Source organism: Crocodylus porosus, unplaced genomic scaffold, assembly GCF_001723895.1.
Source record: "Crocodylus porosus isolate Cpor-Errol unplaced genomic scaffold, CroPor_comp1, whole genome shotgun sequence".
Taxonomy (NCBI): Eukaryota; Metazoa; Chordata; order Crocodylia; family Crocodylidae; genus Crocodylus; species Crocodylus porosus.
The window spans coordinates 2960152-2974832 of NW_017728931.1; the positions used below are offsets into that span (position 1 = coordinate 2960152).

General features: G+C 40.5%; 1 protein-coding gene across 2 annotated transcripts in view; it reads left to right on the top strand.

Annotated features, from left to right (window-relative positions):
- The window catches only part of CFAP61 (cilia and flagella associated protein 61), a 208535-nt gene that overhangs the window by 91622 nt on the left and 102232 nt on the right, over positions 1-14681 (top strand). For both annotated transcript variants that reach the window (XM_019544070.1, XM_019544071.1), the window contains one exon: positions 12035-12162. In XM_019544070.1, coding sequence (XP_019399615.1) covers positions 12035-12162 — 128 coding nt within the window. The remainder of the gene's footprint in view (positions 1-12034; positions 12163-14681) is intronic.

Consider the following 14681-nt stretch of genomic DNA (forward strand, 5'->3'; position numbering starts at 1 on the left):
CTTTTCCTCATCGTCTGTCTCTAGGTTACCTGCACCCCCAATTCAGTAAGTGACCCATGGTTTCCCTAACCTTTCTCTTGTTGCTAACCTACTTGTAGAAACCCTTCTTGTTACCCTTCATGTCCCTTGCTAGCTGCAACTCCAGTTGCACTCTGACCTTCCTGATTTCATCCCTTCATGCCCAAGCAACATTCTTATGCTCCTCCCTAGTCATCTGTCCAAGCTTTCCAAGCTTGTATGCCTCCTTTTTGTGTTTAAGCTCACTGAAGAGTTTTCTGCTAAGCCAAGCTGCTTGTCTGCCATCTTTCCTTCTTACACAGTTGGATGGTTTGTTCCTGCACCCTCAGTAAGATTTCTTTAAAACAGAACCAGTTCTTCTGGACTCCTTTTCCCCTCAGACTGGCCTCCCTGGGGATTCTGCCCATCAGTTCTCTGAGGAGTCAGTCTGCTCTTGTGAAGTCCAGGGTATGAGTGGACGAGGAATTAGATTATTTTGCTTTCTGCCTCTTCCTTGCCTTCTTACTACAATATCATCTTGTACTTGGTTAGTATTCTATGTTTCATTCATTAAGATGCCATACGGACTGCCTTTTATTAGGAAGGGTAGCAATTTGATGTTTCTAGTAAGGGTTCAAAACCTGGAATAAATGCCAGGAAAGACCTCATCATCTGAAGTATGATGAAAGAAGACATGTACAGTTTGTTCAATCCAACATGCCTGTATGAGTTGAAGGGTAAGTGTAGCAAGAACTCATCAGAAACTTGCCATTCTTCTGATCAAAAACACATTGGCTGTGTCTACACAAGACATTGACTGCATAGTAGCCCATGACTACTGTGCAATAGTGTCACGTGGCAAGAAGCGTAACGTGATACTACTGCACAATAGTCTTGGGTTACTGAACAGTCAGCATCATGAAAAAGCCATTCAGTGATGCTATTCAGCCTTTTAGTACTTGTTTATATGTCTCATGTAGACGTGACCGTTATATACAAAACCGGCATTTTCTAACAAGATCTGTTCCCTTTTGTAAGTAATATCTGCTTACATCAGTGAGAAAAGCCAGCTTTAAGCCATCTTGCTCTTATTAACACAGGAGAGCCTACATAGCTAGGATGTATTGGCTCCTGCACCATCAGTATAGTTTATAACTGTCAGCTGCAGAATCTTTACAACCAATGCTGTGCAACCTAGAGAAAACCCAGTGTGTCTTTCTGAATCCAATTCATAGCTGCTCAATAATGTAAAAATCATATTCACAAATGGGATTTAATGACTGATACTTACAACTTGGCTGCTTATTCACCTAATGCTATTCAGACAGCTTAAAAAGCTGATTGAATATTGTGAAAAAAAAATTGCCTGCTTATATAACAAATGAAAACTCCCAAAATTAATTGTAAAAACCATGTGATAATTGTCTAAACCATCAGACATTTGTGTTCTGTGCTGGTTTTGCAGGAGGCTGTTAAAAAAGGATATCCCTCTTGCTTCCCTCCAGCCTCTTTAAGGTATTTGCTACAATAGATCATCTTCACTCCAGGGTCCATGCTCCTGGAATGTGACTAAGCAGGAAATACCACATACACCATTCTAAGGACTTCTCGTCCTGCCATTGCTACATATGCATGCACAGGAAGACAAATATATTCTGTCCTAGCCAAAGGAACACATCCTATAACATTTGTGTGACTTCATGGCAGTTTTGTCTTAGAGGGCCACCACACTCAGTTACAGAAGTAATGTAGCTCTGTTACTGTGCTTCTTTGCATAGGTGAGAAGGCAGGAAAACTAATACCGCTGAACTAGAGTCTCTAGAAAAATGGGTGTTTCTCAGAAGAGCTGGTATTACTTGAATTGCTGATTCAAGGAGAATTATCATTGAAGAGTAAATGCAGCACAGTGCAGTTGACACTGATTAAAAGACTGGTCATTAAGCACTTAGGGACTACAGAGAAAAAAAAGGAAGGGTTATTACCATAAATATCCCAGTGCAAAAGAAAGTTATTCATAGGATAGTCACTAATGGTGCCACAAGGTGCAGATGTATATATCAGTACAGTGCTGGTCACCACCACAAATACCCAAAGTAGAGAGGTGCACCAACAAGATGCCCTAGCAGAATGGTCTCTATAGCAACCTTCCAACTCTTTCTCTCTCTGTAGCAAACCAACCTCCTGCTGCTGTTTCAAAGTGCATTGGCAGGAAGCAAAACAGACTCAGAAAGGGTCAGTGCCATACTCTGCCACCTTGGGTGGGCCAGATCTCCAGCTATCCTCTTGGAACTATCCAGCTTCATGTGCCTGTTAACTTCAGTGGAACTACACTCTCCTGCAGCAACTTGGCATAGTGCTGTGCCACCTGAGCAGCCTAGTGCTAGCCAGTAGTACCTCTGAGTGGCCTGAAGCCAGATAATCACAGCAGCAATAACAGTGCCAGAGCACGGCATCCCTGACACACGCCTCTACTAGAGGAATGTGACAGGCTATGCTGCATGGCTATTATGGACAATTACAAGCTGATCAGGATATCATCCAGCTTCTGGATATGTAACATGCAATTTACATTTCTGCTAAGAAGAAAACTGCCAGCTAGAAATGGTGACTTTGGGCCTGCAGTCAGCACCATACACATTTATAAAAGGGTGTTAGCTACATTTCAAGATGGAAGTATCTTTTTCTCTCTTATATGACTGATTAGTCAAAAACACCATCTTGAATGACATCCCAAGGTCAGTCGTGGCCACTGGTGAGCAGTATCTGTGTTGGTTTATTTTGTTCCTGCCATAAAGCTAGGTGTCAACGCCAACTGTTGTTTTCAGAGACCAGCTGAAATTAGAGTCTTTTTTTTTCCTGGTGCAAGCCATGCATCCTGAGTGCACTCTTATAGAATTCAGTGCCCTGCAGAAGTGCAGGGCACATTTTTCCCCACTCTGTACAATTTCAGCTTATTAAAGGCAGCTTCTTGAAAAAATTCATGTAGGGAAGACTTAGAGGCATCAGAAATGTTACTGATGGTAGAGTCCAGACAAGTTTTCCTTACTTTAATACCTGGGGAAAATCACATTGTGAACCAGCATTGTTCCTTCTTGGGTAAAGGTGATCAGATCTAATCAGAAGGTCCTTTCAAGGAGATGGTGGAGGTTTGTTTTTTTTAAGCGGGCCTGCAAAGAGTAGGATAATGAACTAAAAGAAGGAATATGTTGGGCTTAGAGATGCTACAACAAACTTTTGATGTAGAGAAGCTGATATTTAATTATCTGCATGTACCTGAAATCCTCAAGACCAGTGAATATGCAGCTGGCTGCAATGTTGCTCTTTCACTCTCTAGTATGCTATATTCACTGTTTCTGCAAGAATTGTTTTTTATGGCTTACTTCTTGCACTACCTCATATTCCAAAGCTGCTCTTCTCCTCAAGCAAATTAGTTATACACCTGTTTGAGCCATTGTCAGACTATTTCCTTACCACCTCACTGAAGATTGCCGTTCTGGTGTCTCGTATCAACCTAGGAGTCTGAGATTCAGGCAAACATGGTTTACCCTCATCCCAAATATTCAGTTGTAACTTCTGATTTTTATCTAAACCTGTGAATATACCTGTATTTTTTCTAACTAGGTGCTGATTTTTCTGTGCATCAGTCTCCTTTCTACTAAAAAGAGATAATGATACTGACCTCTATTGAAAAGCACTTTGAAATTTCTTGCTCAAAGCCATTGTAAAAACTGGGTATTATTAATTATTGTTATTGTCCCTTTTGGCCTAGCTGGCATCAGAATCCCAATGAGCATCAGCATTCAGTGAATGAATAATTGCACCAGATCTAAGGTGGCTACAATTTCTGTCTCATTAAGTGTTGACAGAGCTAAGATATGTCCTAGAGTTCTGTCCACATTTTCACTCGGGTTTAGGACATAGCCTCTTATATTCTGTTTGAGACAAAAGTCTTGCAGTTTTTGTTCCAGCATTATAATAAGATGCTCCTCAGATGCTTTTTTTGTTTCAGAGAAAGCAAGGATGGTTATTTACCAACATTTTTTCCTCAAAGTTATTGGCTATATTGTTCCACAGCTTGACCTCCTTCCTTTATTGTGGAATCTTACAACAAATCCCTGGTTTAGTGAAAGGCAAGGTGTAATAGCTGAAAGGGGAATAGTACCTGAAGACAGAGGCCGGGTGTGTGTGCAGGCCTGGTGAACAATGCTTTCCAAAAATTTCTTGAGGAGCAGTGTTTTTGCTAAAACAAGTATGCCATTTCCCCATCTGTAAGATTAGTATAATGATACTGCCTCATTTATAAAAAGCTTTGAGGTCTATGGATGAAAGCGCTATAGAAGAGGTAGGTATTATTAACAGTACAGGCTACAGTCTCATAGAGCCACAGTTACTATGGTAAATAATTATTGTTTTATAAAGAATAAAACAGTATATTCATGCTGTTTCTGTATATATCCAAATGGTTTTATTTTCAGTTCCTTTCAAGGAACATATGTATAGAACCATGTAGTCCAGGATAGAGCCTTTGAAAGGAACACTTACAGATTCTTCCTAATGTGACTTTTAAGAGAAAAAAAGAGCAAACCTCCACTGACATATTTTTGTTTAAACTTGCATCATACAGAAGTTCTTGTGTATAACTCCTTGGTAAAAATTGGGTGGTTTTTTTTTCATTTTTTATGATTCAAATGGGGCTTGAAATTAAAATAGCTCTGTTTATTCATGTTCTTGTTTGTGTACTATCTTTGTTGACCTCAGCAGGACTCTAGAAGAAGGGATATTAATCATTTTGTGCTCTCTCTCTTGGTTTTGCAATAGCAGGGTTCAAATGATGTATGTCCTGTATAACAGTGGATGTTTTTCATATTTCTGAGGAACACATGGTAAATTAAAACAAAAGCCTTGTGAGACTGATGAAGAAGCAGATTATTGGATGATCATGCTGGGAAAGTTCTCTTAGGTTTCTTAGTGCAGCCTCCTGCAGCTAAGGATTTCATTAAGGTGCGGAGCACCCAGATCAAGGGAAAAGCAGAAAGACCCTGCTTTCTGCACCTTTTTTTACAGCATCTAATGAAGCAAGCTTCAGCTCATGAAAGCTTGTGCTATATGTGTATATGGTTAGGCTATAAGGTGCAAATCTACACTGCCTTCTATAAAAAAGGACTCAAACATATGTTTAATTTGAAGCAAGCACATGAGCAATCCCACTCCAATGAAACTAGTGCACTCTTAAAATTAAACAGATGTTTTCGGTTGGTTGTAAGTGCACAGTGCTTTGCAAGATCAAGCCCTACCTCTAAGTTTTGTTATAGCTAATTTCTTGAAGAATTCTAGTGACCGTGAACCACTAACAACTACCTATTCCAAGGGCTGGCAACCTTTATCAAGCTATGGGCTTCACAACCCAACCCCAGTCTACTGAGGCCCAAGTGGCTTTGGCAGCATATCAGCAGTTGGAGGGGGCTTTTCCTGCACCTGCACTGGAGCCATGTAGCTGGGAGCTGCACCTGCACCACTGTTGTTTCTCTCAACTCCCGCTCCCTGCTGCAGTGTAAGCACAGCTCCCACCTGGAGGGTAGCTGCACCAGGATAGGGGAGCTGAAAGCTGTTTCCATGCTGCTGCTGCTTCTCCCTCCCACATGAACGCCCCATATGACTTAGCCATGGTGCAGCTCCACTCTGGCTGGAAGCCATGCTTGTACCATAGCTTTAGAGAGGGAGAAGGACGGAGGAGGGCAGCAGAGAGAAGTGGCAGTAGCAGCAGTGGAGGCACAGCTTTCAGCTTCCCAGACGCAGCAATACTCTCTACCAGCTGGAAGGTGTACCTGTGCTGCAGCCTTGGGGGAATGGGGAGGAGGGTGGAAAGAAGCAGCAGTAGCATGGGCTCAGTTTCTAGCTCTCAACCACCACTGTAGCTCTTCGCTGTTCAAACCCTGTGTCGGCTTGGGCACAGGCAAAGCCCTGTTGCTCCATGAGCTGATCTAGTGGCTCCGTGGGTTGAATGTGGCCCACAGGCTGTTCAGTGACAGCCTCTGTCCTGTTCCATTGTTTTATAAAGCTATAGTATCCAATTTAAAATGGCCTGTGGTTTCTGGTTAGCAACATATTAGAAGAATCCCTCCAAATACTTACGGTTTTTATTTGTGTACAAGCTTAGATCTAAAGTCATTTACAATTTTTAAATATTTTCAGTTGTGGTTTATTTAAATTAGAGGTAATTTGGTCTCAAATAAATATTCTTAAACTAGAGAAATATTGAGCATTTTAAAAATCTTCTAAATAAATCATAGTTAATTTTTAAAAAATAGGACCAAACCACAGTGCACCTGAAAAAAAAAACCCAACCCTCTCCTCTGAGTCTTTGCTTCCAAAGCCCTCATGTTCTCAAGTGTGCTTTAGGCATTTATCCAATTTGCACAAGTGTGGGATTTTGTCTGTACAGTGGGCAAGTAATGTATTTTCTGGGTCACTCACCTGCTCTAATAATGTGTTAGCAAGAGTCAGTGTGGCTTTGTTAGGAAAGCTGAAGGCAAATATAAATAATAGAATCAGAAATCTGTTAAAGCTGGAAAGGTAACTCAGGAGGTGACCTAATTTAAATCCCTGCTGAAAGCAGGACCATCCTTTTTTGAACCGCCACAGACAGATTTTTGTCTAACCTGAACTTAAAAACTTTCAGGGATGGAAGTTCCACCACCTTTCTTTATGGATATTTTCATAATCATGATTAGTGTTATCTATGACAGAGGGAAAATGGTCCACATGGTAGAAGTTGACTGCTCTGAGATAACTGAAGTATATTATGCTATAAGTCCCTGTGTGTAAGTCGTGATTTACAGAAAGGATTTGCATTTTCACTCGAGCACTCTGCAAGTTGAGTAAGCATTTTTAATGGAGTTAGTTAAGTATGCAGACCTCTAAGTGGATGGAATTGGCTGTCCACATGCAAAAGCAACTCCTGTGATTCAATCAAGAAAAGCCACCTTTGTCAGCAGTTGCAAGTGCAGCAGCAGACAGGCACTCTGCCCTCCCAGGTGGAAGCAATATGACAGGTGGCACAGTAGTAGAAGCGTTCACAGATAACAGTAGAAGAAGAAATGCAAAAAAGCTATCCTAATAATAAAAAAATACATTTTTTCTGAGCAGCATATTCCTTTCCTAACAATGGCAATATATGTTCTCTGCCCTGTATTAGTTAATGACCAGTATTTAATTTAATAAATGAATATAGAATAAACAAGTTAGCATTTACCATTGACCTATCAATTATGATGTTTTATTACTCCTCTGGGGAACATATGTAGCGATTTGTCTGACATTTTGTTAAAATAAGGTTGTATTATGGGACCAATCCACCTAATTCCTTATTCCCTGGGGCGAGGCAGTGTACTTAGCTGTTAGAAAGGTGATTTCTGAAGCATGACAGCTGTTGGTGTTGGGGCTATTGTGCAGTGAACAAAAACGGTTATATTCTGCTCCTATGTTGCCTTTGTATCATTGATATAGGAGCCATTTCATAAATTAGGTACCACTCTTTTCCAGCAAATTGTATTACTGCATTATATTTCATTGTTGGACTACATTTTTTTGAAAATAACAGCACCATAGTGGAAGGAAATAGTTGAACTTAGGCCTTGCTGGAAGGCATATGGAGTTTTGATCCCATTAGCTGCTGACATTCCTGTCTGATTGGTTTGGTTAATTAGATACGTTTGCAGAAGTTTCTTCCATCCTCATAAGCTTTTTACCACCTTATTAGTTTTGTTTAAAAGCCATGTTTCAGTAAATACATTGCTAGTAATTTTCCCCCAGAAGGCATTGCTTTTTTTAGGAAACTGCTACCCATCAAGAATCCTCCCATGCAGAAAATCTTTCTCAGTCCATGTTTGCAAAACACAGAGCATTCATGGTACACCCAGGCACCCCTACTTTGTTCCCTGAATTCTGCTGATAATGTATTAACTCAAGGGAATTGTTTTACTATAACAGAACAAAGCATGGTTTGGAACATTCAGCCTATCCCACTGTTGAATTGAATCATGATCTCACTGAGGCTGATAGCAAACTCTCAATCCTTTCACTGGGGCATGGATTTCATCCTTGCTATCTAGCTGTTCCTAGAAGTCAGAAGGTTCTTAACTGTTGAAAGGTATGGGCTCTGAAACATCCAAATGGTATTAAGGATTTATAATAGAGATGAAACCTTTTGAAAACCAACTCTAATTTCCATTAACATATTTGTGATTATAAAAAATCTTACACTGTAGTGCATGTGTTAATACAAAAATGAAGGGGTGCATCTACATGTGCAAATGCTCTGAGGGAGGTTTACTCTAGAGTAATTTAGTTTAAACTAAGCCCACCCCAGGCAGGCATCTACATGTGCAGAGAAGCAGGAGCAGATTTGCTACTCATGGCAGCAGTCTGCTCCTGCCGCCACTGGCCCTGCACCAGCCCCCTGCACCAACAGAAGAAGCTCTAGTTTCCAGGGGCTAGCAGGGAACATGGGGCCAGGAGACAGCTAGCTCCTGGCAGGGGCTGGGACATTGCTCCCTGCCCCCAGGAACTGCCTGTTGCCAGGGTAGGCTCTGCCACTGGAGCCTAGGTGGGGATACTGTCCCCCTGCCCCAGCACCAGGGACCTTCTAGCCCTCGTTTAGTGATTGTGGAGTGGGGGCTGGGAGATTCTTATCTCGCATCCTCAGCTCTGTGACTGCAGAGCTGGGGCTCAGAGATTCTTATCTCCCATCCTCAGGTCCACAACCGCAGAGCCAGGACTGGGAGAGTCTTATTTCAATACAGTTTTCAATAATACAACACTCTAAGTGAGGTAAAGTATGATTACCATGTAAAGTACTTTCAGAGTTGGACCCCAGATTATTCCATTTAGGTGTATAAATGTAACATACTACATAAAGGTATGTTGCAAATTTTACTTTGTAAACTAAGCTCTGATAGTAAGTCCAGCAAATCATTCACATTAACGATCTCTGCAATCTGTCAGACATTCACTTTTTGTCAAATAAACATCTTCAAGCTTCCAAAATGGTAAAACATTATAAATGCATTTACTGGCTAGCATAAATGTCGGTGTACGTTAAATAGTACCATTTCTTTCTTACTTTGTTTATAATTATATACTAAAATTTATAAAATCCCCAGCAAAGCAAAATTTTTGACAGGATTGCCATGTTTTTCTTAAACAACTTTTCCTGATCATGACATGTGGATGTGGAGAGACTGTAGATGTGATATACCTTGCTCTGTGGATGTGGGTTTTCCTGGCTCTGTGGATGCAGGGAGACCAGTGGATGTGATATACCTTGATTTTAGCAAGGTTTTTGATACAGTCTCCCACAACATTCTTGCAGGTAAGCCAAAGAAGTATTGGCTGGGTGAATGGACTGTAAGGTGGATAGAAAACTGGTTGAATCATCAAGTTCAGAAAACAATAATCAATGGCTTGATGTCTAGTTGGCAGCCGGTATCAAGTGAACTGCCCCAGGGGTCGGTCCCGAGGCTGGTTTTGTTCAACGTCTTCAATAATGACTTGGAAGATGACATAGCATGCACCCTTAGCAAGTTTGCAAATGACATCAAGCTGGGGGGAGTAGTAAATACACTCGAGGGTAGGACTAGGGCTATGCATCAGTCCAGGCTGGGGGCTGACTGGTTGGGAAGTAGAAAAGGACATGGGGGTTATAGTGGACAATAAGCTGGATATGAGCCAGTAGTGTGCCCTTGTTGTAAGGAAGGTTAATGGCATACTGGGCTGCATCAGTAGGAGTGTTGCCAGCAGGGCAAAGGAAGTGATTATTCCCCTCTGTTCAGCCCAGGTGAGGCCCTACCTGGAGTATTGCGTTCAGTTTTGGGCTCCCCACTACAGAAAAGATGTGGACAAATTGGAGAGAGTCCAGTGGAGGGGAACCAAAATGGTGAAGGGGCTGGGGAACATGATTAATGAGGAAAGACTGAAAGAACTGGGCTTATTTAGTCTGCAGAACAGGAGACAGAGAGAATTTGATAGAAGCCTTCAACTACCTGAAGTGGGGTTTGAAAGGGGATGGAGCTAGACTGTTCTCAGTGGTGGTACATGACAGAACAAGGAGCAATGGTCTCAAGTTGCAGCAAGGAAAGTTTAGGTTAGATATTAGGAAAAACTTTCTCACTAGGAGGGTCATAAAACACTGGTACAGGTTACCCAGAGATGTGGTGGAATCTTTGTACTTGGAGGTTTTGAAGACCCGGGTAGACAAAGCCTTGGCTGGTCTAGTTGGTCTAGTTGATGATCTAGTTGGGGATGGTCCTGCTTTGAGCAAAGGGTAGGACTTCCAAGGTCCCTTCCAACCCTTGTTTTCTATGATTTGATTCTATGTCTCTAAAAACTGGTAGCAGCTGAAGAGTGAGAGATCAAATGAAGATGTGCTAGACTTTTCACATTTGACTCCTAATTAGGATTGAACAAATTACTACACAATACAAACTTTCCTAGGATAGCTTCTGGAATGTTCTTGGAGAAATCGCATAATTGAGATTAATCCAGCTGGCCACTGGATGTCCTCATTGCACCGCAAAAAATTACAACTAGAAGAACATTTATCTGGCAGTAAAAAAACCAGAAAAAATTGATGGGCAAATGCACACATTAAACTTTGCCACTTTTTAACATCTTTTGGTATACAGTACTTCAAGGATGTGAATGGTCAACTTCTATTCCTTTCTTTAAGACAGTTGAGGCAGTTATGTTTAATATTTCTGTTCGTCCTAATAGGACATTTAATTGAATTGAGTATCCAGTGTGCTGAAATCTTACCTCTGGGTCTCCAATATTATAAAAGATCCTTGTCTGAGGCAAACTGTTTCTGCAAACTTTTTCTATTCTTTTGCTTTTTGTTATAAGCAGCATCTTTACAGTATCCTTTCTGTCAATATTCTACTTAATTGTTAATATGTTGAGTTACTACTTTGTCAGCTAATATGCTATAATAGATAAAAATGTCCAATTCTTAAAAAAATTCGTAAGAATTAGAAAGAATTATGTTGTTACCTGCTCTGTTTCCTAAGGATGATAGTGGGAAACCTGCTGGAAACTTTAGTTTTGCTTCCTGAGTAAGCAACAGTATAGAAATGTACAGTAAGAAAAGTGCATCTGACAAACAATAAAAGTAGCTCTGTTTTCTATTCTTCCCTTCAGTGCACACATGAATCTACAGTTATACAGCCTGTGGCTTGTGTATGGGTACAACAAAAAGGAATAACTAAAATGCGAAGTGTGAAATACTTCAAGTTGAAAACTGATTCTGGGAAATTTGAAAACTATATACAACACACAGCCAAATGTTCTGTCTAATGCACTATCATTTCTTGATGTCTCTCTCTCGTCCTTTCTGGCAGCTCTCTGTTGGCTAGTGAAACCTATGTAGTAGTACAGACTGGGTATTTTCAGTAGCAACCTAAACACATACATGCACCCCTTATGGCCATGTAGCATCATTAGACACCTGAACATGGAGTCAGCCACAACCTGTGACATCAGACTTAAGCTGAAGAACAAATGAGGGCTGTGTGTCTTTTGCCCCCACAGCTCAGTGGCTTAGTGCAGTCTTGTGGGAAGCTGAAGGTCCTGAGTTCTGTTCTTCTCTTTACTCGGAGGGGGTTTCAAAGTGACTGTTCTTGACTTCCCCCATGGCACTTTAGCCATCATACTGTGCGTTAGCCTTCATTCACTCCCTTCTCTAGCATGCTTTTCGAAGCTGAGCCACCATTTCAGTCATTTTTTACAAAGACACCATTACCACTTCTGCAAGAAAAACTGAAACATTTAACTCCAACCTATTAAACAAATGATACGGCAGCATTTTTGTGTACCTGTTTGGTTTGTGGTGATTCCAGGAAATTCATACTGTTGGTCATATCAATGAGCCATAACAGAAGTTTTTAATAAATGAAGTAATGCACTGCTAATGTCCTAATAGTTCTTTCAGGCTCTTCCTGGTTTTTTTAAATGTACATATATGTCTCTCTTGTTTATGTTCCAGTTAAGCTACGCTTTGAACCATATAAATCGAAAACTGACATTAGAACCTAAAGTATCTGTCAATGCAAGAATTGTAGTAGTGGGGGCATCCAATGTTGGAATCTCCTTCCTGGAAACCCTGATTTTTTGGTAAGCATGCTAGTTTTTGTTGATTTTTGTATAGCAAGGAGAATGGGCTCCTTTTTTATTTGAAAGGCTTCATTCTTTAATTAGGATTCAACCCAGCATCCGTTTCTTTAGATGCCGTTTTGCACCTACATTTGTTGCCTACATTTGAATTGGGGATTCAAATAATTAGTAGTTAAATCTACCACTGTTAGATCTGTGGGTGTACAGGGATAGGCCTGTCTGTAATAATGAATTGATTCTTCCATTCAAGAAGTGCTAATATAAATGTTTGCAGTTACAAAATTATACCTTGAAAAAGGAAAGCCTTCTCTGCAAGGGTCGCTATGGATAGAAGTAAAATACATACATTTTAGAATGAAAGGACATCCTGTACCTCAGGTGCTAAACACCTCCTTGTAAAGCAGGACTTACAGTATGTCTGTAAAGCCATGTGCTCTCAGAATCTAGGGAATAATGCTATAAGAATTCCAGTGGATTTGAAGTTAGCGTTCTGATATAGTAAATTAAAGCTGAAAGCCTAGACTAGAGCATGGTTTGGGTCCATCAGCATTGGCCAGCCAAACCGTGTTAGAACACTGTTTAGCTGCAGTTGTGTTTTATATCCTCTGTTAACATAATTCTTAAGTTTGGTTGCAAAGACAGCAGAAATGATGTTTATGTTCCTTCTGTTTATATCTATGTTTTATTAACCTTTGGAATTGTCAGTGCACATTGCCATCTTTAGCTAGATAAATAGTAGCAGAAACAAAGATGAAAACTCTTCCTTCCATTTACCTCTATGTGGCTTTAGTTTAGGGGTGACCAACCTGTGGCACAGATGCCACAAGTGGCACAGGCAGCCTTTGTGTGTGACACAGGAGATCAGAGAGTAGACAGACAGCACAGTTGCAAATAGGGCAGAAAACAGCAAATCAGACAGAGCACAGGGAAGGAAGAAGAAACCTGAGCAGCAGATAAAGCAGGAAGCATAGAGCTGAGAGCAGAAAGCAGAATAGCAGATGGAGCAGGAGAAGGGGAATCAGAGATGCACTTGAGGAGGGTGCAGGGCTAATTTGTGGCACATCTGCCAACAAGATTGACCCCTACTGTTTTTGTTTCCAGAACTAGGTTCAATCCCCAGTCAGTATCTTTAAATGGAGAGATGAGGAAGAAGAGCTACACAAAACATGCTGGGCTGCAGCAATCCCTGCCTGCCAAAGAGTCATTTGGGAGTATAAGCAGCCAGCATAGTTGAGGGTATTTTTCAGGAGTAAAACTGCAACGCTGATGGCTCTAGTTGTATCATAAGTTTTCTGACCCAGAAGTAAACCAACTGTACTTGCAGAGTGGAAGAAAAAAATCAATGCTATTATTTTTAATAGTGTTGTCCAACTTGGACTTAGAAAGCTGAGCTTTTTAGTGCTCATTATCTTGTGACTTTCCAAGACTAAAGGCCATTGCTACTTCAGATCTAGTGAATTTATATTCTCCACTAAAAGAGTTGCTACTCATTTCTAGTTTTCATGGTTCACAATACCTAGAACCATTTTTGCTCCAGGTCTAAATACTGCAGTTTCTGGACCAGTGAGAGGGAATAGCACAGTGGCTTATTTGAGAGAGCCACTACCAGGCCCAGTAAGTTTACCATGTACACATAGCCTGTCAAATGTTGGTAGCAATCCTGATGTAATGGATTGGTGATCAGAATTCAGGTGAAAAGAACAAAGGTATGTAATAAATGAAGTGTATTCAGTAGGCAGAAAAAAGCAGAGCTTATTCTATGATTGTCTTGATATAATGTAAGAAAACAATAATGTTGTCTTATAGTGTACTCTTTTAATATGAAAGAGGTCTAATCTTATACCTACCTTGCTTGATGTCACTGCATTTTGGAGCACTCTTAAAGAACATGGTTTTTTTTATCATTTTACAGTGTTACTTTCTGGAAAGTATCGTTTTCTGCACAAATGCATTTTTTAAATTTCAAAATATCAGGGGATAGAGTTATTACAGCAGAATTCTCATTATAGGAACTACATATTGAAACAAAATAGTTGGAAAACATTGCAGCTTTAATGACTGCCTGATAAAATGAAGTTAAGGGTTTCTTTGTCTGCTATAGCAAATCTGGACATCACAAGCAGAGAAATCAATATGGCATTGGAAAGAAAAAGATAAAGACCTTTATGAATAGTATTGCATTAATACAAGCAAGGGAGAGGACATCTCCCTTTCCCCCTCCCATTCTTTTCTTTTGGCTTCCCTGATACTTTTTTTCTGAAGTTCCATACAATGTCCATTCTCAGTGTCAACTCTTTCTCCCCAACTCCTTTCAGAGTCTCTGTGGCATATCAAAGCTCGGTTGAAAATATGTCTTTTAGCTGTCACTCATCTTCCTATCTCTTTTCCAGTGTTGTTAATTACTAACCCCTGTAATTGTATTATTTATAACTCTTACAAATATTATCATTAATTCATATTGTACTAGTGTCTAGCAGCCCTGACTGTTGTCATGCCTACTTGTGATAGCCACTGTGCAT